We start from the raw sequence: 25,777 nt of genomic DNA, 5'->3' as shown, positions 1-25,777 counted from the left end.
GTTGGATTGTACTTTGATTGTGCCTGAGCCTCAGTGACTTGGTGTGTGACACTAACAGAAGCTTTCCTTTTCTTAGTGGGCTGGTGCTTTAGTCAAAGACGGAAAGCGATTATATGAGGCTGAAAAGTCAAAAAGGGAATCCTTTGGGAAATTATTTAGTAAGTGTTCTTTATTAATAACTTATACTTTTTAAGAAAAAAATGCTCTTTGTATTTTATAGATATGAATAGCATTATATAGCATGAGTTGTAAAATAACCATATTGTTAATTTCTTTATACAGGGAAGTCCTTTTTAAGAAATCGTCTGTTTAGGGGATTGGACTCCTGGCACCCATCCTTTTGTGTATGTAATTTATCTTCTAATATGACTAAATCCTGTGTGTGTTCAGACCTTTATTTCAGAAGTAGAGATATTTATCGGAAACAAATTTTTTATCAAAATGTTTTTGGCTTTAAGATGAATTCATAGTTTTTGGTCAGGAGTCTTCACTGCATGGGATGATGAAGTCCTACTGCACTGTCGAGATGGGTGGGAACAGATTCTCCCCCTCACTTTATCTGTCTCCACCCCTCCTGTCCCTGCCGCCCTTTCCCTCCCCTCCCCTCCCCTCCCCTATCATTCATGTTGCACAAATCAGAATAGGGTGACCCATCAGGTCATCTTCATTGAAACCATGAAAAATAAGGTTGCTGTATTTCTAAACCAGAGTGGTCTGGGGACCACTAATTTTATTACATGAAACATGTGATTCCGTGATCAAAGAAGTTTTGGAAATGCTGTAGGTTTGTTGTTTTCTCCTCAGACACACTGCTTAACTGTTAAACATGTGTTTGTACTGCAGGATTCCTTAGGGCTTTAAATATGTGTTTTTGTGTATCTATGAATGAGTGTTGTAATAGGCAGGATTTCCCACACTCCTTTATTTAGGACCCCTGCTTAATGAAGGGTGTCTTGACATCTCTAAATCTGCATAAGTGATGACTCAGACCATTGGAATTATCCTAAAAGGTGCATTTCTTGGCAATGTTTATAAAGAAATGGTAGATAATTTTTTTATGAATCTGAAATTGGCTAAGACTTTGTATTTTGGAAAATGTAATGAAGAGGTGAAGAAAAGGGCAAGGAGGAAGTTTTGCATAAGAAAAAACGATCTTTACTGCATTAAGACAATACAGCACGCTACTAGGTGACAGGAATAGATACAGAGGGCTGGGGCTGTCCTCACGACTGTGCTGTTGGTCAGGTAGAAACTTGGGAATAGCCTGTGTAATAGCGAGACAAATGGGTTCCTTTAATGCTGGCGGGAAGACGCTGAGAACAGAGAAGTGGGGAGTGAGCACGGCAGTTGATCACCAACAGCTTGCACGTCCCGGTTATTTCAGACTCAGAAAAGCGGTCTCCCCATCCTCACTGAATAGTCCTTCATTTGCATTTTATTATTTTATTCTGTTTCTTAGGTGTGAGTAGATCATTTGAAGCATTTTTGTTTATTTGTTATTGAATTTGATTATACTAAGAAATCAGTTACAAAAGGATACTGTATATTTTTTGGTACATTATTATTTTTTAATATAGACACAGAAGCCTCGAAAATTTGACTGTGAACTTCCAGACATTTCATTAGAAGATTTACAGTTTCTGCAATCATTCTGTCCTTCCGAGGTTCAGCCATTCCTCAGGTAAACACAGTTCCTATTTTTAGCTTTAGTCACTGCCTTGTGATGATTTCGTTATTCTGGGGCTGTGGGAATGGCAGCAGCACCCCAGGGGATGCCGGAGCGGAGGAGTGTGTTACGATGGCTGGCGCGCTCGTGGCCGCTTTGGGAAGTTTCTGGAGAGTATGAAAAGGACCAGAAAAAAGGATCAGAAAATGAAGAAGATAAAGTAGGAGGAAAGTAATGCCTTACATGAAGTTAGTTCTTTTCTGGTAGTTGTCTGACGTTGTTGCATACTGTGAGAGATTTCTGAGTTATCACTTTATTTATTTTATATATATATATATATATATATATATATATATATATTTATATCTATATTTTTTAATTGGAGTATCATTGCTTTACAATGGTGTGTTAGTTTCTGTTGTACAGTGAAGTGAATCAGCCATATGTATACATATATCCCCTCCCTCTTGGACCTCCCACCCATCTAGGTCATCACAGAGCACTGAGCTGAGCTCCCTGTGCTCTACAGCAGGTTCCCACTAGCTGTTTATTTTACACACAGTAGTGTATATATGTCAATCCTGACTGATCTCCCAATTCGTCCCACCCTCCCCTTCCCCCCCATTTAATGATACGTCTTAGTCTGCTTAAACTATTCGTGGTATTGATTGAAAGACGATGGTGAGTTGCTTTTGACATAGATTGTAGTATTTGGTTGCAGTTACCATTTTTCATTGAGAAATTAGACATCTAAGTTGATTGTGCTCTCTTTCAGGGTGCCCTTACTTTGTGACTTTGACCCTCTACACCAGCACGTACTTGCTCTACATAATTTGGTAAAAGCAGCACAAAGTTTGGATGAAATGTCACAGACCATTACAGACCTACTGAGTGAACAAAAGGCAAGTCCCGTTCTTTCTAGTGGTTCGCCCCGTTAGCGTAAATGCCTGTGTTGCTGCAGCTCTGTCAGCCTGTCTGTCCCTCTCTTTTCCAGGCATCCGCGAGTCAGACGTCCCCACAGGCGGCTTCCTCCCCCCGGATAGAAAGCACGGCAGGAACCACAACTACTACCTCGCCCCGAACACCCCCTCCACTCACTGTGCGGAGCCCCTTGTGTCCTGCAGCCTGTCCCTTAGAAGAATTGTCTCCGGACAGCATTGATGCACATACGTTTGATTTTGAAACCATCCCCCATCCAAACATAGAACAGACTCTTCACCAGGCTTCGTTAGACTTGGATTCATTAGCAGAAAGTCCTGAATCAGATTTCATGTCTGCAGTGAATGAGTTTGTAATAGAGGAAAACTTGTCATCTTCCAATCCTATCAGTGATCCACAGAGTCCAGAGATGATGGTGGAATCCCTTTACTCCTCAGTCATCAATGCCATCGACAGCAGGCGAATGCAGGACACGAGTGCCCGAGGTCAGGAGCACTCGGGCCACCACGCGTCTCTCAGCGTCCAGTTGGAGAAGTGCCGTGTCACTGCCCACGACTCACAGCTCAGTGTACAAACCATAAAGGAGGACCTTTGCCACTTCCGAACATTTGTGCAGAAGGAACAGTGTGACTTCTCAAATTCTTTAAAGTGTACAGCAGTAGAAATAAGAAACATTATTGAAAAAGTAAAATGTTCTTTGGAAATAACACTAAATGAAAGACACCAAAAAGAACTACAGTCTTTAAAAAGTGAATATGAGGGCAAACTTGCTGCACTAGTCAAGGAGAGTGAAGAAAATGAAAACAAAATCACAAAGCTGAAAGGAGACTTGGTGTGCCTTGAGGAGGTTTTACAAAATAAAGATAACGAATTTGCTTTGGTTAAATGTGAGAAAGAAGCTGTCATCTGCCTGCAGAAGGAAAAGGATCAGAAGTTGTTAGAGATGGAAAATATAATGCATAGGCAACACTGTGAGATTGAAGAACTGAAGCAGTCACGAGAGACCGTGCTAGAAGACTTAAAGAAGCTCCGCGCGGAGAACGATGAGAAGCTCCAGCTGTTGAGGGTGGAGCTCCAGTGCCTGGAGCACAACCGGCTGAAGGACTTGGAGGACACCCTGCAGGTCAGGCACACCCAGGAGCTCAGGAAGGTCATGGCCGCCCACGAGGTCTGTTTGGAGACATTAGAAAAGGAAAATCAACAAAGAGTCGAGCAGATGCAAGGTTCTCACGCCACAGCCGTCCAGGAAAAAGAACAGCAGCTCCAGGAATTAAAACTCAAGGTTTCTGATTTGTCGGACACGAGATGTAAGTTAGAGGTTGAACTTGCCCTGAAGGAAGCAGAAACGGACGAAATAAAAATTTTGCTGGAAGAAAGCAGAGCCCAGCAGCAGGAGACCTTAAAATCTCTCGTTGAACAAGAGACAGAACATTTGAGAACAGAGATAAGTAAACTAAACCAAAAGATTCAAGATGATAATGAAAATTATCAGGTGGGCTTGGCCGAACTAAGAACTTTAATGACAATTGAAAAAGATCAGTGCATTTCAGAGTTACTTAGTAGACATGAAGAAGAATCTGATATGCTTAGAGCCGAGTTAAACAAAGTGACATCATTGCGTCACCAAGCATTTGAAGTAGAAAAAGGCCTGAAAGAAGAATTGGCTGAACTGCAGAGTAAACTGGACTCAGAGTTGAGTGCTCTTGAGAAACAAAAAGATGAGAAAATCACCCAGCAAGAAGAGAAATACGAAGCCATTATCCAGAAACTTGAAAAAGACAAAGAGGAATGTGTCATGAGGCACGAACAGGACCGAGGACAGCTGATTCAGAGGCTTAAGTGTGAAAAAGAGGCAGCTATTGAGACTGCCCGTAAAGAAATGAGCTTGGAAAGGGAAGCTGTTGAGAAGGAGCTGTTAGAAAAAATTACACATCTTGAGAGTCAAATAGCAGAAAGGTAAGAATGAACTTCAGTCTATAATCATAAAATTAAAGTCTCAGTGATGGAGATTTTAATTGTGAGTGTCATCACGGCACCTTGATTTTTTACTCATTTACCTTAGGTAAAGGTAACAGTGGAGATACTTTATGAAGTAAAAACGTACGTTTTAAAGTAGTGTTTCTCACAGACATCTAAAAAAAATGAACAGGCTACGTGAATCCATTAGGATGGCTTTTAAAAATGGATTCGTATTTTGGATTTTGAGAGGAATAATTTTTGAAAATTTCCTATGTTTTCGGGATCTTCTTATTCCTTTTTTAAGTTATACATTTCCTTTTGGTTTGTTTGTAGTTCTTTCCCTAAATTCTTCATTTGAAAGTTACTTATTTTCATTCTTTTAAAATACTGTATGTATGTATGCATAAAAGAGAAGTAGTTAGTAACTTCTGGGTTGGTGGTTAGCTTTCTGGTGGTTATTTTCTTGATATTACAATTGCGGTTATTTCCTCTGTGATTCAAAAGATAATGTTAAATGCTGGGTTTATACAGTGGTGAGGGTTTTTGCGTTGTCGTTATTGTCACTGCCGGACGTTACTGCCTTGGCTGAGAGAAAGTGGGCTTCCGCATTTCCACTCGTTAAAATTCATTGAAGGGGTTTGTGGCCTAATAAACAATTTCTAGAACATTATCAGTTGGTTCTATCATTAATTTTTCCAAGGGAACATATGTATAGGTATATTTGCATTGGCTATTTTAACCTCTGGCTGGAGGTTAAAGGGACTTTTACACCGTCTCCTGTGATCGACTGTCCGCTGTGTGGTGTTCATACCCTGGTGTGCAGTCCACCCTCCGCGTCTGTTTTGAAGACAGAAAGCCTTTATGTGTTCCGGAGGGATGGCGGGCTCTTAGAGGAACTAGGCCCTACACGAACCTTCTCAGAGCTTGGGGGACGCCGAGGTCCGGGCAGTCACCGCAGAAGGCTGGGAGGGCACCGGTGACACAGCAGGAGGACAGACGCTGGCGCGCCCACCGCGGCTGGCGGCCGGCGGGGCCCCTGGGATGGCGCGGCGGCTCCGGGCGTCCCCACGGGGCCCAGCGATGGGATCGGGGTGCGGCTCAGCCCGGGACTGTGTTCCTGGACGACGGGGAGCGGCCCCGGGGAGCGGGCCCGGCCGCCCTTCTCCTTCCGGACTCCACGCTCGTCCTCCTCGCTGGCGGATTTGCAGTTGCAGAGGGGGTTCCGGGAATAATCCGGTGCAGGTGAGGCCCTGGCACGGCGGGCCGCCCGCCACCAGGCACCCTGTCCTCCCCCGGCTCCCGCATCTCTCTCACCCACACTGACCTGCCGGAGCCAGGCTCCCGCGACGCGGCCTCTGTCCCCCGTCTCCCCTCCCTGGAGCATATGTGCCACCCCGGAGTGGATGCGCGGCGCTGAGTTCCCCTTTCCACACGGACGGTCTCTCTCCAATACTCTGTTGGCCGGTCCTCCCCCGGGGAGGGCGTCCTCGAGTTCACCGCTGATCTCGGGCGCCCCTGCCCGCCGGGCTCTCGTCCTGCCCCTGGGCTCTGGAGCCGGGCCCGCCAGTCAGCTTCCCTGCCGGGCTCGCCGTGGCTGTGATGGAGAAAAGGGAAGCGCCTCCTGCGCCCGCCTGGCGCTGCCGGGGCTCGTGTGGGCCCGCCTCGCGTCTACCACGTCGTCACCCGAGTGTCCCCCCCGGCGTCCTGGCTCCGTGGGCGAGACAGTGTCCCCTTCCTGACAGGCGTCCCAGGTCGCACGGTAACTGGGGAGAGCACGGTCAGGCTCTCGGCCTCTAGACCCAGGAGCGAGCCCTGAGCCACCTTACGGAAGGGAGACGCTCACCTGCCTCAGGATCCTGAGCGCCTCAGCCGCGATTCTCCTGGAGGACCTGCCGAGGCTCCGCACACTGCCCACTTCTGCCGCAGACACGTCAGGCACCCGCTGGGAGACGGCCCCGCCGCAGGGCAGCTGGCACGGGTTGCAGGGGCTCCCACACAGCAGGAGGCTGGGCAGGTGTCCAGGAGGAGCTGAGCTACTGGGTGCTGCCCGCAGCCCTCGGGGTCCTCACCCGCACCCTGGACGGGCGTCTCGCAGGCCTGGACCGCTGGGCACTCAGAAATCTCGCTGTGCTCACAGGCTTGTGGGCTTCCACGGCGCTCATTGCTCACCCCACCGGCACTCACGTGTCTTGCCCTGGTAGCTCAAGTAGTGGCTAATTCCTGTTTACCAGGCCTGAGGAGCATGTTGCCATAAATGGGTTGGATTAGTGTGATTTCTTGAGGAATAGCAGGAAGATCGATATCCCTGCCAAGGAGATTTCAACAGAGGACCGGAGAGTTGATCTAATCCTGGATAAGACAGTCGATTGCGGTCCCTGTTGGTGAAATCACACTGCTTCCTGTGGTCTCTACCCAGGATTGATAGTCTGTGGCCTGTGGGAATCCAGCCCACAGCCTGGTTTTGTAAACACAGCTGTATTGGCTCACAGAGAGGCCATTTCTCTAGCTGTGGCCTGTGGCTACTTTCAGCAGAGTTGAGTAGCTGTGACGGAGATTGTCTGAGTAACATTTATACTATTCAGTATTTGTCTTTACAGAGAAAAGTTTGTTTATCCCTGGTCTGTACTAATAAGAATAAAGGGGGAAGAAATCACCGTATCAGTAGCTACATGTCAGGTAGTAGTGGTCTTGTTAATTTGCTCCAGTAAAGAGGTTGTGTAAGAAATAGCAGTTTTATTGGAGTCACTACCTGATTAAATTATGGTAACCCATTGCTTGTTTTTATATGTTTTCGACAGGACACATACTTAAGTTGAGCAAGATTGTGGTAGAAATCTCTTCTGTGTTTCAGGGGTTTTACCTGGCTCTTCCTGCCATAATGGTCCTCGTTGCATCAGTAGGGGGACCAGCAGTGATTCGCCAACAGTTGCTTTTACATCTGTTCCATTTCAGGTCCTAGATGGAATGACGCGTCTCTCATGTATGGTTGTCAGTGGTGTCCTGGTGGACCACAGCGGCATTAGTAACGTGAGAACCAGTGCTCAGTATTCCCTCAAAAGTTGATTAATTACCTTCCTTGAATACACACTCAGCCTGGAAAATGGCCGTGGGTCTCTCTGAAGGTTAGAAAGAAAACTCAGTATAAAATTTTGGCATTGTAGTTGGTGACTGACTCAGGTCTTGGAATTGGGTGAAAGATGGTGATTCTCTGGAAGTTAGATCTCTGAACGCCAGCTACCGGGTTTTTTAAAAATCAGTTTAATAAGCCTTTATTGGCCCATTCTGGTAGAGCCCTAGTGACAGCCACTGCCAGAGGTTTTTCTGGGTCAGACTTTTGGTTGCTCTGGCTCTGCTGCCTGTGAGGGCACCACGTCCTGCGTCTGGTTAAGTGGTGCTGGTCGGCCTCTCCCCTCCAGAACCTGTCCTGCCCGTGAAGCTTGTTGAATTTTACTGGCTTGTCCTGCCACTCTCCCTCTTCTGCAGGCGCCCTGCAGAGCCTTTGGGGTGGTGTTTCTGAAAGCCTTGGTGAAGGAGCATTCTCTGAGCCCTACCGGGGGTATACAATGAATCCCAGGATTTTAGTTTCTTTTTAAAGTGTCACATTTTGTCAGTGGTAACAAGTTATGTCACTTATTCATTGAAGTAATGTTGATCATTTTTGAGAAAACATCTATCAAAAATGCAAGTCTAAATAACCAAAGCTCCTCATTTTTCAAATAGAAGTAGTGCACCATGAAAGAAGGTGCTCCTTCGTCACACACAAAACAGATGTGCAGGTGCTTTTCCATGAGACAGGCGTACCTTGTGATGCCGGAGGGCTTCGTAGGTACTTCTCATTTTGTCACACAGAGGATTAAACGCTGTAGGCTCCGTGGTCAGGACCCAGTACTATTACTGATTTTACTGCATCACGGATATTCCACAGTAAACCTGCCTTCACTTGGCGTGCTTTGACCTGCGGGATACAGTGACCGAGAGCATAGCTGGTGCCACTGGCTCTCCATCAGGGTGTCAACAGCCTTAGCGTCTGTGCGACGCCAGCAGGGAGTAAAAGAGCATCTTGGCGTCATCGTGTGAGTAGTTTTGACCTTAGTGATCCCTTGACTGTTACCTCCGGGGTTCTGTGGATCGCCCTTTGCGCGTCACTGGTGTAGGGAACCAGTTGGCAGTTTCTGTAAAGGCTTCCTTTTCAGTGTTCTAGGCTTTGAGGGCTAAGTGGTCTCTGAGCTATTTAGCTTCACTGTTGTATCAAGAGGAGTGAGAGAGATGAACGAACAGGCACGGCTGTGCTGTGGTGAAACTCACAGGTCACAGGCCGCATCTGGCCCGCAGGCCGTGGTTTAACCGTTAGGTCCAGGTTTCAGGCTATCACCATAGCAAACTGATAATAGCTAATATTGAATCTAGAATCTCTGGTCTTTACATCCACACAAAGTTTGGCCTGATTCTTCCTGTTCTAACTCTCATTGGGTCCATCCCTGTACGTATTTCCTATGATTCTGCCAAAATAAATGAAGAAAATCTTGCAGTTGTATTTTCTCCTTGGTTAGATTTTTAGCTCCTCTGGGATCTGGGGATTTGAAAGCCGCGCTGGGTCGAGTAGTAGTGAAATGGTGGAGAGGTTGTCGAGAAGAAAGATCAGCTTAACTGAGAAGGGACCTCAGGAAGGTGATCCTGATCTCTCCAGAGAAGGGGGCAGGAGAGCTTGGTGGGGCACTGGGGGCTCCGCTGGATGTCTCCAGACTCTCACTCCCGGAAGACACAGCTGTCCGGTTCTGCAGTGGGGGCCCGGCTCCACTGGAGCACCCGTTGCCCTGGTGCCAAGGTGGTTGCTGCCTTCCGGTTGGAGCCGGTCAGAGAATCAGTCCCAGGTCTCTGTCTTGATGGTTTTCTCCCCTAGGGTTGTATTTGTCTGATATGAGCTTAGAAAAATAGAGCCTCTTTTAAGTATTCCAAGAATAAAGGGTTTAATACTAGGTTTAGAACTTGTATGAATTTGGGGAGGGCTGGCGGAGCGAAGGGTAAGCGTTGCTGCTGAAGGGCTGGGAGTTGGTAGGTTCACAGTCACCTTGAGTACAAAGCTGGTGGCCCATCAGGAAACCGTTACAGATTCTTTGGAGATTTCTGCCAGGTGTCTACGGAGACGTCGACCCAGGGAGTTCACCTGGAAACCCCTTGTGACCCTCATTGCCTCCCTCTCTGGTCCCAGCCCCCTCTGGAGTGACAGACTCTAGCACTCCTTTATGCAGGTAACTTTTTGTTGCCAAACTTGAGACCAGAGCCTCCTGGGAAGGGGATTCTGCAGAGTGTCGTTCTCGGCTGCTGTTGCACAGAGGAAGCCCTTGAAGAGGAGTGAGGGGACTTGAAGGGAGTGGTGCCAACGTGACAGCACCCCGGCCACCTCCTCTCCCAGCCGCCCCCGCTCGGCCGGTTGTCCATCTGCCAGCAGCCGCGTTGAGAGGCCACCTGCCTGGGAGAAACGTTGGCGAGATGTACATGGGAGTATTAATTAGGTCTGTAATGTCAGAGAGGCCCCACAGATGAGGGAGAAAAGGGCAAACAGTCCATGAGGAAAATGGGCAGAAGCTGTGAATCGACGGATCAGAGAAGACAGAAGGCAGCCAGGATGCGAATAGCTGCTCCGCCTCCTTGGGATGAAGGAGATGCAGAATTAAAAGTGGGTACCTTTTCTCCATGTAACTGGGAAAAATGAGCTCAGTAGTATATATTATTTTGAGAGTTGAGGGCAAGGGCTTTCTCACACCCCGTGTACACGGAACACGCGTGCAGGACACGTGTGTGTGGTTTGCATGTGTCGGGAAGCCTTCCTCCCGTGCCGCTCATAGGCGTGTGTCCAGGAGCAGTTGCTGTGGGTCTGCCTGGGGACGGGAACACTGGAATAGGGTGTCGTTTCGAATCTCTTATTCTGTGATCTCAGGAGAGTTTTAAAAAACCCACGATCAACTACTCGGTTGCTAGGCCCAAATCTAATGCAGTCACTGATGGGGGAGAGGCCACTCTGGTGTGTGTTCAGTGCGGGTTTCCTAGTTACTAGGAGCGCTGGGTGAAATAGCTTTGCTCGCACACACTGGTTAATGGACGTGGGGGAACCAGAGTTGCTGTGCTTCAAGTTCCGTGTGATGGGATGACGTTCCCAGCTGATAACAGATATACCTTGCTTCCTTGAGTTTTAAGTTCAGGGCCTTTTTAAGGTTTTAAATTAATATATGGAAAGATAGGGTTATGTAAGTCTCTCATTGGGGGAGGGCAACCTTTATTGATAAATTTCTTAGATTTCCCTGGTAGCACCGCTGGATCAGAAACACCTTTAACTAAATTGTGAGATACTGTAACCCTTTTTTACGCCTTCTCCCCACACAACACAAACATAGTTCCTAATTCCCCAGAGGAAGCCAGCCAGTGACGCTGTTAAAAAAACTACTTAAAATATTCAGCTATTACTTACTGCTCAATTGCTAGGGTTAATTCCCCCTGAGGTCAGAGCCGTTTGGGGCCTTAGAGTCCTGCAAACTAAAGCTGAATGATGGGGCTGGTGGTAATCTGGAGCGTTTTCTATGGGACCCTCCAGCAGTGTGACACAGTGTGTGCTTTTGGTCAGACTAATAATAACAGTCCTCGATGTCATGGGGGTTTGTTCCAGGACCTCCCCCAAATACCAAAACCCATCGAAGCTCAAGTCAACTTGTATAGAGTGGTGTGGTGTTTGCATATAACCTCCTGAACACTTCAGATTATCTCTAGGTTACCTGTAATACCTAACACAATGCAGATGCTGTGTAAATAGTTGCCAGCCCTCAGGCAAATTCAAGTTTTGCTTCCTGGAACTTTCTGGGATATTTTCAACTCGTGGTTGGTTGAATCCGTGGATGCGGAACCCAAGGATAAGGAGGGCCGACCGTAGAGCCACGAGAAGCCCTGCCCCAGCACAGCGTGGTTCTGGATCATTTTTTGTGTTAAAAGCTCTTTTTTTGTTGTTGTTGTTTTTGCCTGCGTTGGGTCTTCGTTGCTGCGCGTCGGCTTTCTGTAGTTGCGGCGAGCGGGGGCTGCTCTTCCTTGTGGTGCGCGGGTTTCTCATTGCAGTGGCTTCTTGTTGCGGAGCACAGGCTCTAGGCGCATGGGCTTCAGTAGTTGTGGCACTCAGGCTCAGTAGTTGTGGCACACAGGCTCAGTAGTTGTGGTGCACAGGCTTAGTTGTGCCGCGGCAGGTGGGATCTTCCCGCACCAGGGATCGAACTCGTGTCCCCTGCACTGGCAGGCGGATTCTTAGCCACTGTGCCACCGGGGAAGCCCCATAAGCTCTCCTTTCTTTGTTTTTACTGCCAAAGTGTTCACCTTGCGGGTCAGCACATACCCTGTGCTGATGTCACGGGTGTTCATCCTGGTGTTGGGGATGACCGTGTGTTTACAGAGTCAGAAGTGTCTGAACGTCCTTGTGCCTGAACTGTCCTCTCCTTCCTGCCTCATCCTCGCACAGCACTGACCCTGAAATAGAAACAGCACTGCCCTCGGTGCACTGGGCAGCGCACAGGTGCAGGGCACCTAGGAAGGAAGGTGCTTCCTGCCTGTGCACGCACACGCGCTGTGAGCGCACAATTGCACTCCTACAGGATTCTTATTACTTAGCGTCCTGTGTCAGTTGAAACCTCTCACGCAGACATGCCCCAGTGTTCTGACCAGGATCCTTACAACAGTCTTTTAAAAATCTAAGTTCACTATATGTCATTCTTTCTAGACAAACTTCTTCAGTGACTTTACATTGTACTTAAAATACATTTGGTTACTTTAAAAAAATGTTATGGTTGAGAGTCCGCCTGCCGATGCAGGGGACACGGGTTCGTGCCCCGGTCCGGGCAGATCCCACATGCCAAGGAGCAGCTGGGCCCGTGAGCCATGGCCGCTGAGCCTGCGCGTCCGGAGCCTGTGCTCCACAACGGGAGAGGCCACAGCAGTGAGAGGCCCACGTACCGCAAAAAATAAAAATAAAAAAAGTTATTGAAGTATAGTTGATTTACAATGTTGTGTTAGTTCTGTGTAATTTTTAAAAAATTAATGCTGTATTTAATTTTTAAAGTCATACCATTGAATCTACCAAAGAAGATTCTTCAAGCCTAGTCGCTGAACTTCAAGAAAAGCTCCAGGAAGAAAAAGCTAAGTTTCTAGAACAACTTGAAGAGCAGGAGAAAAGAAAAAACGAAGAAATGCAGAATGTGCGAACATCTTTGATTGCTGAACAACAGGTATGTGGGTCTCCCACCTTACTGCATTCATTCTAGGTCTAGAGGAGATGAACATACATTAACAAGTAAAATTTCTTTGTGTAGCTGAGGTTTCTTATATCTTAAATGTGATTTTCCCACATTGATCCTGATGGTATTTATTATTAAATAGCTTCTTTGTGATAGAAGCATTTTCTTTTTAACAGTCATTATGTCACATAGGTGCTTCAGAATGAAGCAGTGCTAGATTAGAAATTAGGAAATGTAAATTCTGTTCCTGGTTCCTTAGCTACCTATGTGGTCTTGTAAACATCATTTAACCTCTTCCCATCAGTTTGGTTTTTTTGCAACTGAAAGTGTTTGTACTACTGCATAGATGATAGTTGAATTTTTTTTTCTAAGCTCTAAAATTTTATTCTAAATTACATGCTGATAATTCTTATCCATGTGATAGGCTGGCGGTAGGTTATGGTGGAATACTGTTGAACTTTGGTGATTCCCTTATTGATCTGGATCAGTGGTGAGAGCTGACGCTTGTGAGGTCAGCAGCGGCCAGTCCACTGAGGGTCAGGATGCCCTGTGAGGGAGCATTACATCAGCTAAGGTGCTGGGCGGCAGTGGGAGAGGAAATAAAGGAGTGACGCGGTTGGATTTGTACGTAATCAGGATCGCTGGCTGGGGCACGGGGCAGGGTGAGGGCTGCCAGAGCGGAGCGGACCTGGGTGAGAGCAGGTGTGAGTCAGGCCAGGGGCAGCACGACGTCCCTTTTACCCCGAGGAGTACGTTTCTGAGACTGGCAGGCATGTTACAGTTGATGTGCACATTGAATGTGGTGTGGTGCAGTTTTCCTTTTCTTATTGTCTTTTTAGAGTTTTAAAAAAATGTCAACCAGAGAACAGAAAGAAAATGTAGAAGTGTAGTTCCACACACTTAGGAGCTTTAAATGTTAAGGCCTGGGGCTTCCCTGGTGGCGCAGTGGTTGAGAGTCCGCCTGCCGATGCAGGGGACGCGGGTTCGTGCCCTGGTCTGGGAGGATCCCACATGCTGCGGAGCGGCTGGGCCCGTGAGCCATGGCCGCTGAGCCTGCGCGTCCGGAGCCTGTGCTCCGCAACGGGAGAGGCCACAACAGTGAGAGGCCCGCGTACCGCAAAAAAAAAACAAAAAAAATGTTAAGGCCTGGGGAAAGGCAGAGGAGCCTGGCAAAGGGGGAATGAGAAAGAGGAGCCAGAAACAGAGTGTGCTTCACGGAAACCAGGGAGATGAACTGTCCAGGGCTGGGGAGGAGCCACCAGGGGTAAAGTGAAGAGGCCGCTCAGGTCTCTGTTTTTAGAAGTCTGAAGTTGCGCATTCTTTCATGTCTCCTCCTCCATGAGCTACGTCTTTCTCTCCCGCTTTCTTGCTGCCTGTCTCTGTGCTCCCCTGAGCCTGTGCATCTGCAGACTTCCAGCATTAAGGGGGGATGAAATAAGACGGAGACTAGCTTGGAAACCTGCCAGCCACCTGATCCACATGTAGTTCTTCTTTTAATAGTTGTCAAGCGAGAGGGGAGGTGACTCCTAAGGTACCTGCCAATTTTAAGTGGTGTTTGGATGTTAAGTGGTAGTTACTTGAGTTGATTTGTAACTAGCTTTATAAGGGCTACTTGGGCCTAGTTGGCTCTTACATTAACTAGTCTTGTTTCTAATCTGTGTGTTATAAATTGTGTTAACTTTTCTGAAAATCCATTTGATATTGCAGAAACAGCCAGAGGTTATGAAAACAAAGTAACTAATATAGTATTATAAATATTTGTTAATTTTCTACCATAAATGATACAGAGCAATGGCTTAATACAAAGGCATATCATAAGTATTCTTTTTGAGGGGATCTTCCTGTCTGCTTTCTGGCTAGAAATGAGTTTAACTCAGTATTTAATAAATTCACTAATTTTGGCCCAAGAATGCCACATTCTTGTTAAATGTCTCTGTTTCTAGCATCATTGGCATTAATGATTGATTGGAGGATCTTTGACTCTTAATTTTGGAAATTGGCTCACGGGATCTCTGCAGGCAGTTGGTATGTATGAGATCCGCGGTGAGAAGGCTTTCCTAGAAGTCGAGGAGTGGCAGGTCCAGCCATTATAAACCAGCAGACATCCAGATGAGAGGAGGAGATGGGATACAGTCATGTCCAAAATGTGACTGGAATCAGTCCAGCCATTATAAACCAGCAGATATCCAGATGAGAGGAGGAGATGGGATACAGTCATGTCCAAAATGTGACTGTGGAATCGAGATTTAGCTAAGGACAGAAGGAAGATTCCAGAGGCAGGGAGATCACTAAAAGAAACAGTTCAGTACGTAACAGCACTGGTTAAAGTGTTGGCTATTTTATTTCTTTCCCCCACATTTAAGACATATTTACTAATGCTTTTCCTCTGACAATAATAAATGTGTGGACAATAATGTGAAAATAGCATTCATTTTCAAGATACTAAATTGGAACATATTTAATACAGAACTAGGAAAATACAATCGAATGTGTTTACCACAGCGTGGCATTTTTATTTCAAAATAAACATCACTTGTGAATTACGCTTTTTCTTCTCCCCATAGAGACGCACCATGCAAAAACAGACGTATTTTCTTTAGCTCTGGCTGCCCTGTGCATGCAGATAATTTAAGTAGTTATCGTTCTGTTGTTCCAGACCAATTTTAATACTGTTTTAACAAGAGAGAAAATGAGAAAAGAGAACATAATCAGTGATCTCAGTGACAAGCTGAAAAGCACGATGCAGCAGCAAGAGCGGGACAAAGGTCAGTGACGCTTCCTAATGCGACATTGTTAGTTCCGTGTCACACTCAACGATTGTAACGCTCGCGTCCGCCCGGGGCTGCAGATTTGATCGAGTCCCTGTCTGAGGACCGCGCGCGCTTGCTGGAGGAGAAGAAGAGGCTGGAGGAGGAGGTCAGCCGGCTGCGGGGCGGCGGCCCTGTCCCCTCCCCGGGGGTGGCCGTCGCCCCCGAGCTGTATGGGGCCTGTGCGCCCGAGCCCCTGGCGGAGGCCCCGGATGCCCTCGGCGAAGGCAGGCCGGACTCAGCGCTGGAGACCAGCATGATGTCTGTCCGGTGAGTGCCCGTCCTGCTCGCCGGGGGCCGCGGCCCGTGGACCTGGGAGCTGCGCGTGTGAATTCTCCGTGCCACGGCCTGTGATAGCGCCACTGATGGTGTGCAGGAATCCACTTCGGCACGTTTTCATACCGTGCCCAGGTGCCACCGCAGTGTGCAGGCGGCCGGGCGGGGACCCTCCAGGGGGGTCTAGGCCTTGAGGCCATGGCGTCAGGGGCGCAGGGCTTCCTTAGGGTCGCCAGTGTGTCCAGTGTGCTGAGGCCGTGCTGGGGGGAGGGAGTTGTCACTTCTGTGTGGAAACTGAAGTTAAATCAGATAAAAGTCAAACTCACGGAAGCAGAGAGCAGGAAGGTGGCTGCCAGGGGCTGGGGTGGATTGTGGGCCGTGTTCTTACGAAGAGGCGGGTGAATGACGTGAGGTGACGGGTGTGTCAGTTAACTTGACGGAGGGGCTCCTCCCACAGCGCGCACGTGCGTCAGGCCATCGCGTTGCGCACTTTAGATACATTACGGCTTTACTTACGGCTCAGCTTAAAAAACTGAAATAGCCTGCACGCTCTTTCTTGTTTTCTTTTCTGATTCGTTTCTGACTACCTCAGTGTGATGGGCAAATTCACACATGACAGTGACTAGCGCTTTGTAGACATGTAGGAATACTTTTGTAGTCTTTATATAGATTTGGTTCTTTATGAACTGAAGCTTTGAGTTTTATAGCCCACTCAAGGACTTGTGACATTTTGTTTGTTTTTAGTTTTAATGGTGAAGCCGCCCAAGAATGACCGTTGTATCTGTAACATGGATAAGAATGGTCCCTGGGAGAAAGCTTGAAATTTCAAAGACATTATCCCTAGAAAAATGCATGCACAAAGTTTTGCTCATAATTTCAGAAGGTTTATCAATCCAGGTCCAGGGTCTGTGGTATAAATTTTATACCACCCTACACCATCAGAATGTGTCCTGATTTCAACAGGCTGCTTCTGAAAATTTAGTACAAACCCTTAAATCTGTAAAGTGCTGTGTATTAACAGTTACATTTCCAAAACCTTATTGGAGACTGTGAAGTCCAGAATTTTAAGACTGAAACTAAAATAAGCCATTCTCTCTTAGAGAAAACGTCCACATGCTCTCTGAAGAAAGGCAGAGGATAATGCTGTTGGAACGAGTAAGTGCATCGTTTTCTTGAAACACAGGGTTTAATACATATGTTCACTCCGCGATGCAGTGAAGTAAACCTTACGCTGAAAGCAGACTTTATTTGTGTTTATAGATTAGGGTTTTTTCTTTTCTTTTCTCTTCTTTTTTTAATTTATTTTTTTGTCTGCACCACGTGGCTTGTAGGATCTTAGTTCCCCAACCAGGGCTCAAACCCGGGCCCTGGCAGTGAAAGTGCTGAGCCCTAACCACTGAACCGCCAGGGACTTCCCCAAATTAGATCTTTTTTAACGGTTATTTTTGTGGTTACTTTCGAGAAGTCCTGTCATCTCTGATCCAAGTGGCCAGGAACAGTTCAGGATTCAGCAGTACAATAGAAGTGTGAATTTCACATATTAATTTCAAAAAACAAAATATTAACTATTTTCCAAAATAGGGCACAAGTAGAATATGTGAATAATGAAGAAAAGTTAGGGGTTTTATAGTGATTAATTGAAGTAAAGAGAAAAAAGTGGTAATAAGGGGTTTCTTCTCAGTTGCAGACTTTACACATCTTTGTTCAGAGACCACTTTTCATTGCTTAGGCTTTGAAGATTTTTAACACTTTAGCTCCCTACAAGATAACTGTCTGATAAGAACTCAGAGTGAGAATTGTACAGATTTGTGCTCTTGCACGTGTGCCCTTGTTAGTGAAGGTTCATCAGCATCTGCTGGCCTGAGTATTATAATTGCAGATTACTCCTCTTGGGCCCGACCTCCTAACAGAGCCTCTGGGGATGGATCTCAGATAGTTACTGCATATTTACAAGGTCACAAGTGGTTCTAATGCATATTAAACTTTGAGAATCCTTGGCTTAAGGAAATAAACCTAAAATTGTTCTTATTCTCTTTTAAGCCAGTAAATAAGACAGGTGGAAAGGATTCCTAGAAAAGAATGTCCCCACAAACCTTTTATAGTAGAACCAGACTTGAGTACGCAGACTATATTTTCGAGCATAAACCAGGGGTCTCTCTTTCCCACCCCTGCAGACACTACAGTTGAAAGAAGAAGAAAACAAGCGGTTGAATCAGAGACTGGTAAGGTCTTCTCGCCCAGTTGATCTTGACATTTAAAGTGGTTGCATTGCATTTCATTATAAAGATCAGAAGGCTGTGTGGTGTGATTGGTTCTTTCCTGGTAGTTTGCGTTGAGCTGCGCTGGTCACTGATGACAGTTGACTCTTAAGCCTGACCACATGCACTGCCTCAGCCTTACAATGTTAAAAGCAGCCGGCAAAATCCAGATTGTCTTTTCTGATTATTAATAAGCTATAATCTCTTAGGATTGCATAATTACATGTGTTTATAACGTCAGGTTAGGGCTCTTGGTTAAGTGAGCGAATAGTCAGAGCTGCTCCTCCCGAGGCTCTTGTTGGCGCGTCCGCCCGTAGGTGTGTGGAATCAGCACCTTCTGTCCGTCAGGGATTTTTTTTCTTTCTTTTTTTTAACTCAAGGTGTTTGAACCTGACACCTTGCCTGGGACCCTGCGTGGCCCTCTAAATTGCCTTGGCTTTCCTCTAGCCTGTGAATCTAACCAAGTGCTTGATGAGTCAGTTTTACAGTCAATCTTACCTGCTTTAATAAAGCAATTGCTTCATTTTTCAAATTCTGATGATGACAGTTCATGAGGAAATAGGAACAGTTTAAGGCCTGTGTTCAGGATTTTTGAAAAATTTTAAGGTACAGATTAGAATTGAGTTTTTTTTTTTTTTTTTTTTTTTTTTTTTATTTATATATTTATTTATTTTTATTTTTGGTCTTGCTGCACACAGGCTTTCTCTAGTTGCGCCGAGCAGGGGCTACTCTTCGTTGTGGTGCGTGGGCTTCTTATTGCGGTGGCTTCTCTTGTTGCGGTGGCTTCTCTTGTTGCAGAGCACAGGCTCTAGGTGCGCAGGCTTCAGTAGCTGTGGCATGCAGGCTCAGTAGTTGTGGCTCGCGGGCTCTAGAGTGCAGGCTCAGTAGTTGCGGCGCACAAGTTTGTTGCCCTGCGGCATGTGGGATCTTCCCAGACCAGGGCTCGAACCCGTGTCCTCTGCATTGGCAGGCGGATTCTTAACCACTGCGCCACCAGGGAAGCCCGAGTTTTTTTTTTAAATAAAGTGTCTTGTAGGGAAACATCTGTGCTTTCTTTCGTTTGCCTTTCTTAACTTGAACAGCAAAAATTACGTATTAATTCCATAGCTCTGCCAGAGTGTCAGTCATGAATTTATCACCAAAACAATTTTTTGAAGGCTATTTGCTGTTTCCGTGAGTGAAGCAAACCCTTTTCAAGGAGCCTTGGAGGAGTTGCCTGCGGCCCCTGGGGGCGCTGCACAGAACAGACATGCTCCACGTGTGCTCCATGCAGCATCCCCAGTGGGATGGATGCTGTGCTGGGCGAGGGTATAGGGACTTTGTTCACAGGTGTGCTCCTGGCACCCGGAATAGTAGGTGGTGCGCAGCACACAGTAGATGCTGGGGAAAGGCTTACGAGGGAAAGGGTCTGGTCCTTCAGATCCAGAGCGCACCCGCTCCCCCGCGAGTGGCACCTCCGGGTCACTCATACTTTCATATCGATTGACAGCTCTGTTCAGCCAGTGCTTCCTCACGTCTAAGCCCTTGTTTGTAACAAATACGTGGAGAGCTTAAGCTTTTTTAAGAAAATCTAAACAGAGTTGAATACAGTCTGAAAAATGGATCATTAAACTTGTTCTCACTGGCAGCATGTAGACTATTTGGATGATTTTGAAAACAGGTTGGAATACACTTTTAGGTCTTTCTAGTTACTACTTACTGTTTTCTTTCTCTTTTGTTTTTAAACATTAATTGAGACCTTTCATAGTGTTCAAAGGGAAATGGAAAAAATTCTGAGCGTCAGAATTAAACTTCTGAACAAAGAGAAATCCATTTTTTCTGTCCTTGATCTGTGTGGTTATAATTGGGCCCACGCTGCTTGGGAGGGATACCTTGGGACCCGTGTCCCATGTATCATGTGACAGTGTGAGAAATGTGCTGAAGCCTGACTGAGGAGTGGAGAGTCCCGGCCGAGCTGAGGCAGCCACAGAGCAGTTAGCCCATCCCGTCCTGTCCCGTCCCGTCGTGTCCCCCTGCGATGCTCGTTAGGAGAGGGGGAGGGAGGGCAGCCCCTTCCTTGTGTCATGCTTGCTCGGAAGAGTGGGTTTTAAACTCTTCTCGAAAAACATCAGTCTCCTTCCTAGTGATATTTTTTAGGATTAAATATGTATTTGTAAATAAAGTGATTATTCAGTCTTTAATCTAGCGAAACCTGATTAAGAAATTACATAAGTAAAAGTGTAGGTAAATTTGTCCACTGAAAGTAATTGTTGAAGGAAAGGAATTACATTAATGGAGCAGAGAAGTTTGGACCCTGAAAGCTGGGACACAGACGTGAATGTGTGTAACGTTGGAAGAAATGTTTGCAGCGTGGACCTAGTAAGTGCATCGAGAGAGAACATGCTACTTGTGTAAGCTTTGTGAACTGTTCTCTTTCTAGATGTCTCAGAGCATGTCCTCCGTATCCTCAAGGCATTCGGAAAAGATAGCTATTAGAGAGTAAGTATTTGATTTGTATTTTGTGCTTTTTTCTGTGAAAATAATACACTGAACTGAGTAGTATTGAATTGTCAATGAAAATGTATTTCAATGGCTATAATCTTTCAACTTCAGGTTCAGTCAGCTGAGTGTTTTGTACTCATTCATAGTTAACTTTTTTTTTATTGAAAAGCAAGGTTTCTCTAAGTTATTTTGGGCACATTAGGATTGTATTCGAAGTCCTTCCTTTCATAGCTTTAATTATCGCTGACACATACATTCCTGAAGGCTTTTGGATTCTGCTTCCTTTTCAGCTGGTGCCACCTCTTTCAAATCCCTTTTATCACCTTGGTCTTTTTCATTTTAGATTGGAGAATCTTGATATTTGAAGTTGGAGTGTTTCTTCGTTCTTATTTCTCAGACTTCATTTTATTGATATGCTACAAATCCACAATACACTGTTAAAATTATCACTTGAATAATTTAATAGACAATATTCCAGGACCCAATTGCCGCATAGTAATGTATTGGTTTTTGGCTACTGGGAAGGAGGTGTCTGATACAGCATTGTTCGCAGCTCCTGAACACTGGTCATCTCTTCTCTGCTTGTCAGGACTGACCTAAAAACAAATAAGGCCCTCTGTTTTGTCTGTAATAGATGCATCGACCATATGTTCGGTTATCAGGCACTCCTGATGTTTAACTTCTCGTTAGAGTTTTATCTTTTCCCAGTGATTTGAAAGGGCTGGGTGTATCGGTCTTTATCTACCAGCTGTATGTCAGGTCAAATCAATATAAGGTTTTTCAAAGATTAGAGAGAGATGAGCTTAAAAAAAAAAAAAAGCTGCCTCAGAGAGGCCCTATCTTCCGTTTTTAAGGTGAATATCCTCCAAACCAGTGCCTGTCTCATCTCTTCAGGCGGCAGCGAAGTGTAGGATAAATAATTAGAGGCTGATAGACTGTTAACTTTTTAAAGTTTCCCCAGTGATGTTGATGATTTATTAGGTGTAGGACCCACTAAGTTATCTTAGATCTAGGTTAACTTTGAACTGATACTCCAAACGACACTTCCGAAGGACCCTGGAGAGACAGGCACCAGCTGAGACACCCTAGGCGGTCACACCTACTCTCTCCTGCTCCCTCCTTGCTGGCTTCACCCCGAGTCGGTCATCGCTGTTGACTTGTTTGAGCCCAGCTAAGTACACACAGCTGGTTCACTTGGGTTTTCTTTCAAATCGAGGAGACTACTTGGAGACCGGAGAAGTAGTATGAGGTAGTATAAGGTAGTTCTTTCTTTCCCACCGTGACTAAGTGTGCTCCCTCAATCTATGTTTATTATTGTAAAATGGAAGATTAGGGTGAATGCCTTCTTTCTATAGCTAGATGAACTATAATGGGTATTCTTTTTCTCCCCCTCACCCAAGCATTTTTTTGGGTTGCGCTCTTTTAAACAGAAGATTGTACTGGAAATTTTATTTTTAAAACTCTTGGGTCTTTGGCGGTTGCGCGCGTTAGCCTTTGAGCGTCTGTGTATGTCCAGCATTCCCATGAGGGCCTGGGTAGAGTAAAAAAAAATCAGGTAAACATGAAATTTCCTCCTGCACTGTTCATCGAGTGTTTCGCCGAACACTGCAGAATCGAGGTGACTCCTTCGTTCAGTTTTCAGGTGGGAGATCTGGTCCTCATCATCCTGGACGAGCGCCACGACAATTACGTGCTCTTCACCGTGAGTCCCACCTTGTACTTCCTGCACTCAGAGTCGCTGCCTGCCCTGGACCTCAAACCAGGTGAGGGGGGTAAGTGTCACATCTGTAACCAGAACAATAAACCTAGTGTGGAGAGAATATATGAAAGATTTTTCTCCCACGTTGTCTAATTATATCAGAATTCAATAGGTAAGCAGGAACTCTGCCTAATCTGGTTTTTGTTTGTTTGTTTGTCTGTTTTTCTAAAATCTTCATTATCCAGATTATTTTCCTGGATTCTGCTGATGCAGTTGGGTCAAATACCTCATACTGTAGCAATAGCAGAATTACACTGTTAAAATTCTCATCCCTATTTAAGCTTTAATATAACATGCTCATTTGTTTATAAGGGCATTACTTGTTTCGGCAAAAATAAATTCTTTTAAATTATAAGATGTCTTTTCTCTCCTATTTATCATCCTGTTTCTACCTTTTTCTTTCATTGAACTTGTCAGTAAATTTTTTTAAAAGGCAGTAAGCGTTGTTAAAGTATACTAAATTACAATTAGTATATTACTATCATCTATTACATTGATCTTTAAAGAACTCAGAAAGAACAGAATAGGTACCCTGGGATACTTAGGCTAAATAGAATTATTCAAAAACAAGACTGTGTGTCCGCTTGGTTTGATGTTCCTGTTTGGAAAGACTTGTGAACATGGTCATATGCCCGTTCTCTGAAGTAGGCCGCACACGATCACACCACCATGGCTGTTGGCGGTGGGTTATGTAGAATGTGACCGTGAAAAATGAGAAGAGAAGCTTGCAATTTAATTGACTGGTTTTGTACCTTGAAAACAATGAACTTGATTTTTTTTCTTTAATTTTTTTGTAGGTTTTTTGTTTTTCATTTATTTAGACTTATTTGAAAATGATTTTTAAATTTACCAAAAAAGTTGCATAAATAAGTACAGTATAAAAAAGCCGGATATCCTTCGCTGAGAGTCACCTGCGGTTAACGTTCTGCCCCGTTTGCATTACCTCTGCCTGTGCACGTCTAAATGCACTGGTCCACGGCTGTACACAAGCATGCACACGTTTGTTTCCAGCGTGACCAGGGCGTTGTTATGCCCATGACGGGGACTCATCACTCCTTGGACATGAGTGTTAGATGACTCTTCAGAAATTGTGAATTATCCTTGAAGGGCTCTATTAGTCCTTACAGTAGACTTGCCATGTCCTGTGGTCCAGGAGCTTTTTTATCTTTGTATCACATGGTAGTATCTGTGTGTTCATTTCAGATGGTTTATTCAGGATATCTTTTTTTATATGTCATGCCAAGTAAGGTTTATGGAATAAAAATCAGTTTTAGCTTCTCAGAGGCTTTACCCTCAACAGGTAATTTATTGGTCGAATACTTTTGGAATCAGCTCTTTTATGACAGCTTCTCTTCCGGTGAATTTTAAAAGAGAATGAGTATTTATCTCTTACACACTGCCGTGTGAGAACTAGCTTTTTCATCGTGTCTCCTTCCACATTTTTTTGTCTCCCCTCCACACAAGTACTGCCCTTTAGACTTTCTTTCATCCTTAATCCTTATTAGTTATTTATTGTGCACTGACTGTGTTTGCATTGCGGTGCCAAAAAAAAGAGAGAAGACAATGCTTTGCTTTGAACCTAGAATATAAATTTTGTCTGTGTAATAACTGTCTTTCAGTAGCAGAAAAGGTCATGTTTTAGCACTTTCAGTAGGTGGCACTGCTGAGCTAATTTAGAATTCCTAGATTTATTTGTTCATGATTTGTTCTCAGATTGTGTTTTTGTTTCTTGAACTTTGTCAGTTCTGTGGTTTGACTTACCATCTGCACTTAATGAGTAAGTGAAGCCAAAATTAGTGGTTGAAAAGTAAAACGAATTCAGTTTTGTTTTATAAATTGTTATGCATTTCTGTGATTTCACTCTCGAGAATGTCATTAAACTGTTTTGACTCTGGCAGTTATGTTTTCATGAATAATTATAGTTGTACTTTCAAAAAGAATTTAATGGTTTGATTCCACAGCTTCAGGTGCATCTCGAAGACCATGGGTCCTTGGAAAAGTGATGGAGAAGGAGTACTGTCAGGCCAAAAAGGTAAGCCCATCGTGGGACATGGACCTAGGAGTTGTAAGAAGATTCTCAGGATGCTTTATGCAGAACAGTGCTCTTCTTGGCCTTCTAATTCACTTGAATTAGGCCTGAATTTAATGAGTGTGAGTTTGCACCAGCAATTGTATGAATATTTATGTGATTTACCTTCCAGTAGTAGAGGTAGATGGCCAACAAGCTATCAACATATCCAGGAAAACGACAACAAGTTTCTGTTCTGAGTATTAAATTACTAGTGTTTTCATGTGCAAAAAAAGAACACAACATAACTGGTGATTGATGTGTTTGTAGGTAGAGCTGATGTTTCCTTACTTTTATAATGCTACCCCCACTGAAGAAAGATAATGTGAGCTGTTGATGGCTCAGAACGCACCTGACTCATGTTGGCAGTGTCAGTGCTGTGGAGGCAGAGAGATGCAGTGAGCGGTCTTCCTAGCTTGTTTGTGGACCCTGTGCGCCAAAACAGCAATAGAACTTGACCTGTGTGTTGTTGAGGTTTCTTTGATGTTTAAAATAGTAACATATGGCTCACTTTGTAGTGTATTATTTAGCAGTGATTACCGAGCCCTCTGTCCGTATTAGTGGCTCGTCTGTTATATGCTCATCTGGTGAGGGGCGGATCTGCGTCCTTTGATACAAAGACACCCCTCTCCCCACAATGATCGAGCATTGCATAGTGTGGTAGGATAGTACCTCTGTAATTTGGTTTAATCACCCTTTTCTTTCTGTCTTAGGCACAAAACAGATTTAAAGTTCCTTTGGGGACAAAGTTTTACAGAGTGAAAGCTGTGTCATGGAATAAGAAAGTATAATTTATGGAAGAAATTGAGACATTCTGTGACGTTTTTCTGATTTGTCCCAACAGTGCTCATTCATCACTCCAAAAACAGCAGGCCATCTTTTTATATACAGGTCAACACAACAGCATACTTCTTTCGTGTATATCGTTTACTTTCTACCTGGCTACATTTTAGGAACAATAAATTCATCAAAACCCTTGGCTGAGTTAAAATGGTTTTGTTTTTGTTTTTCTACCCAAGTAACTCTAGAAATGCGGACCAAACTAGTTCACTTTCTCAAAGGGCACACCCCGTGCATTGTGGTTTATGATCAGCCATATTCTTTGCCTGTTGCATATACCTTAGCTTGAACTTAGATATTCAGTGTTAGTTGTTATTACCAGCATTTGTCCTTTTGTGAAATCAATATCAGAAAACTTGCACTCTTTAACACATTCTTTATAAAATGTATAAATTCTTCAAAACTATTTAAGGAGGAGTGTTACTGCATGCAGATAATCATAATTTTGAGTTTGCCT

At 45.0% G+C, this 25,777-nt stretch overlaps 1 protein-coding gene across 2 annotated transcripts in view; it reads left to right on the top strand.

The window, feature by feature from the left end:
- Positions 1 to 25,471, top strand: part of RB1CC1 (RB1 inducible coiled-coil 1) — a 41,743-nt gene extending 16,272 nt beyond the window's left edge. Inside the window, exons 10-23 of one of the 2 annotated variants that reach the window (XM_081258553.1) lie at positions 77 to 158; positions 283 to 344; positions 1,578 to 1,681; positions 2,442 to 2,568; positions 2,661 to 4,561; positions 12,657 to 12,822; positions 15,488 to 15,596; positions 15,680 to 15,908; positions 17,015 to 17,069; positions 18,089 to 18,136; positions 20,592 to 20,650; positions 22,289 to 22,416; positions 24,374 to 24,444; positions 25,194 to 25,471. In XM_081258553.1, coding sequence (XP_081114679.1) covers positions 77 to 158; positions 283 to 344; positions 1,578 to 1,681; positions 2,442 to 2,568; positions 2,661 to 4,561; positions 12,657 to 12,822; positions 15,488 to 15,596; positions 15,680 to 15,908; positions 17,015 to 17,069; positions 18,089 to 18,136; positions 20,592 to 20,650; positions 22,289 to 22,416; positions 24,374 to 24,444; positions 25,194 to 25,271 — 3,219 coding nt within the window. In that variant the 3' untranslated portion in view covers positions 25,272 to 25,471. Of the gene's footprint in view, positions 1 to 76; positions 159 to 282; positions 345 to 1,577; positions 1,682 to 2,441; positions 2,569 to 2,660; positions 4,562 to 12,656; positions 12,823 to 15,487; positions 15,597 to 15,679; positions 15,909 to 17,014; positions 17,070 to 18,088; positions 18,137 to 20,591; positions 20,651 to 22,288; positions 22,426 to 24,373; positions 24,445 to 25,193 lie in introns of both variants that reach the window. The other variant, XM_081258552.1, reaches the window with a different exon arrangement.
- The last annotated feature ends 306 nt before the right edge of the window (positions 25,472 to 25,777 follow it).

This window comes from Mesoplodon bidens, assembly GCF_964165515.1.
Source record: "Mesoplodon bidens genome assembly, chromosome: 16".
Lineage (NCBI taxonomy): Eukaryota > Metazoa > Chordata > Mammalia > Artiodactyla > Ziphiidae > Mesoplodon > Mesoplodon bidens.
This window is presented reverse-complemented; position numbering and strand designations above follow the sequence as displayed.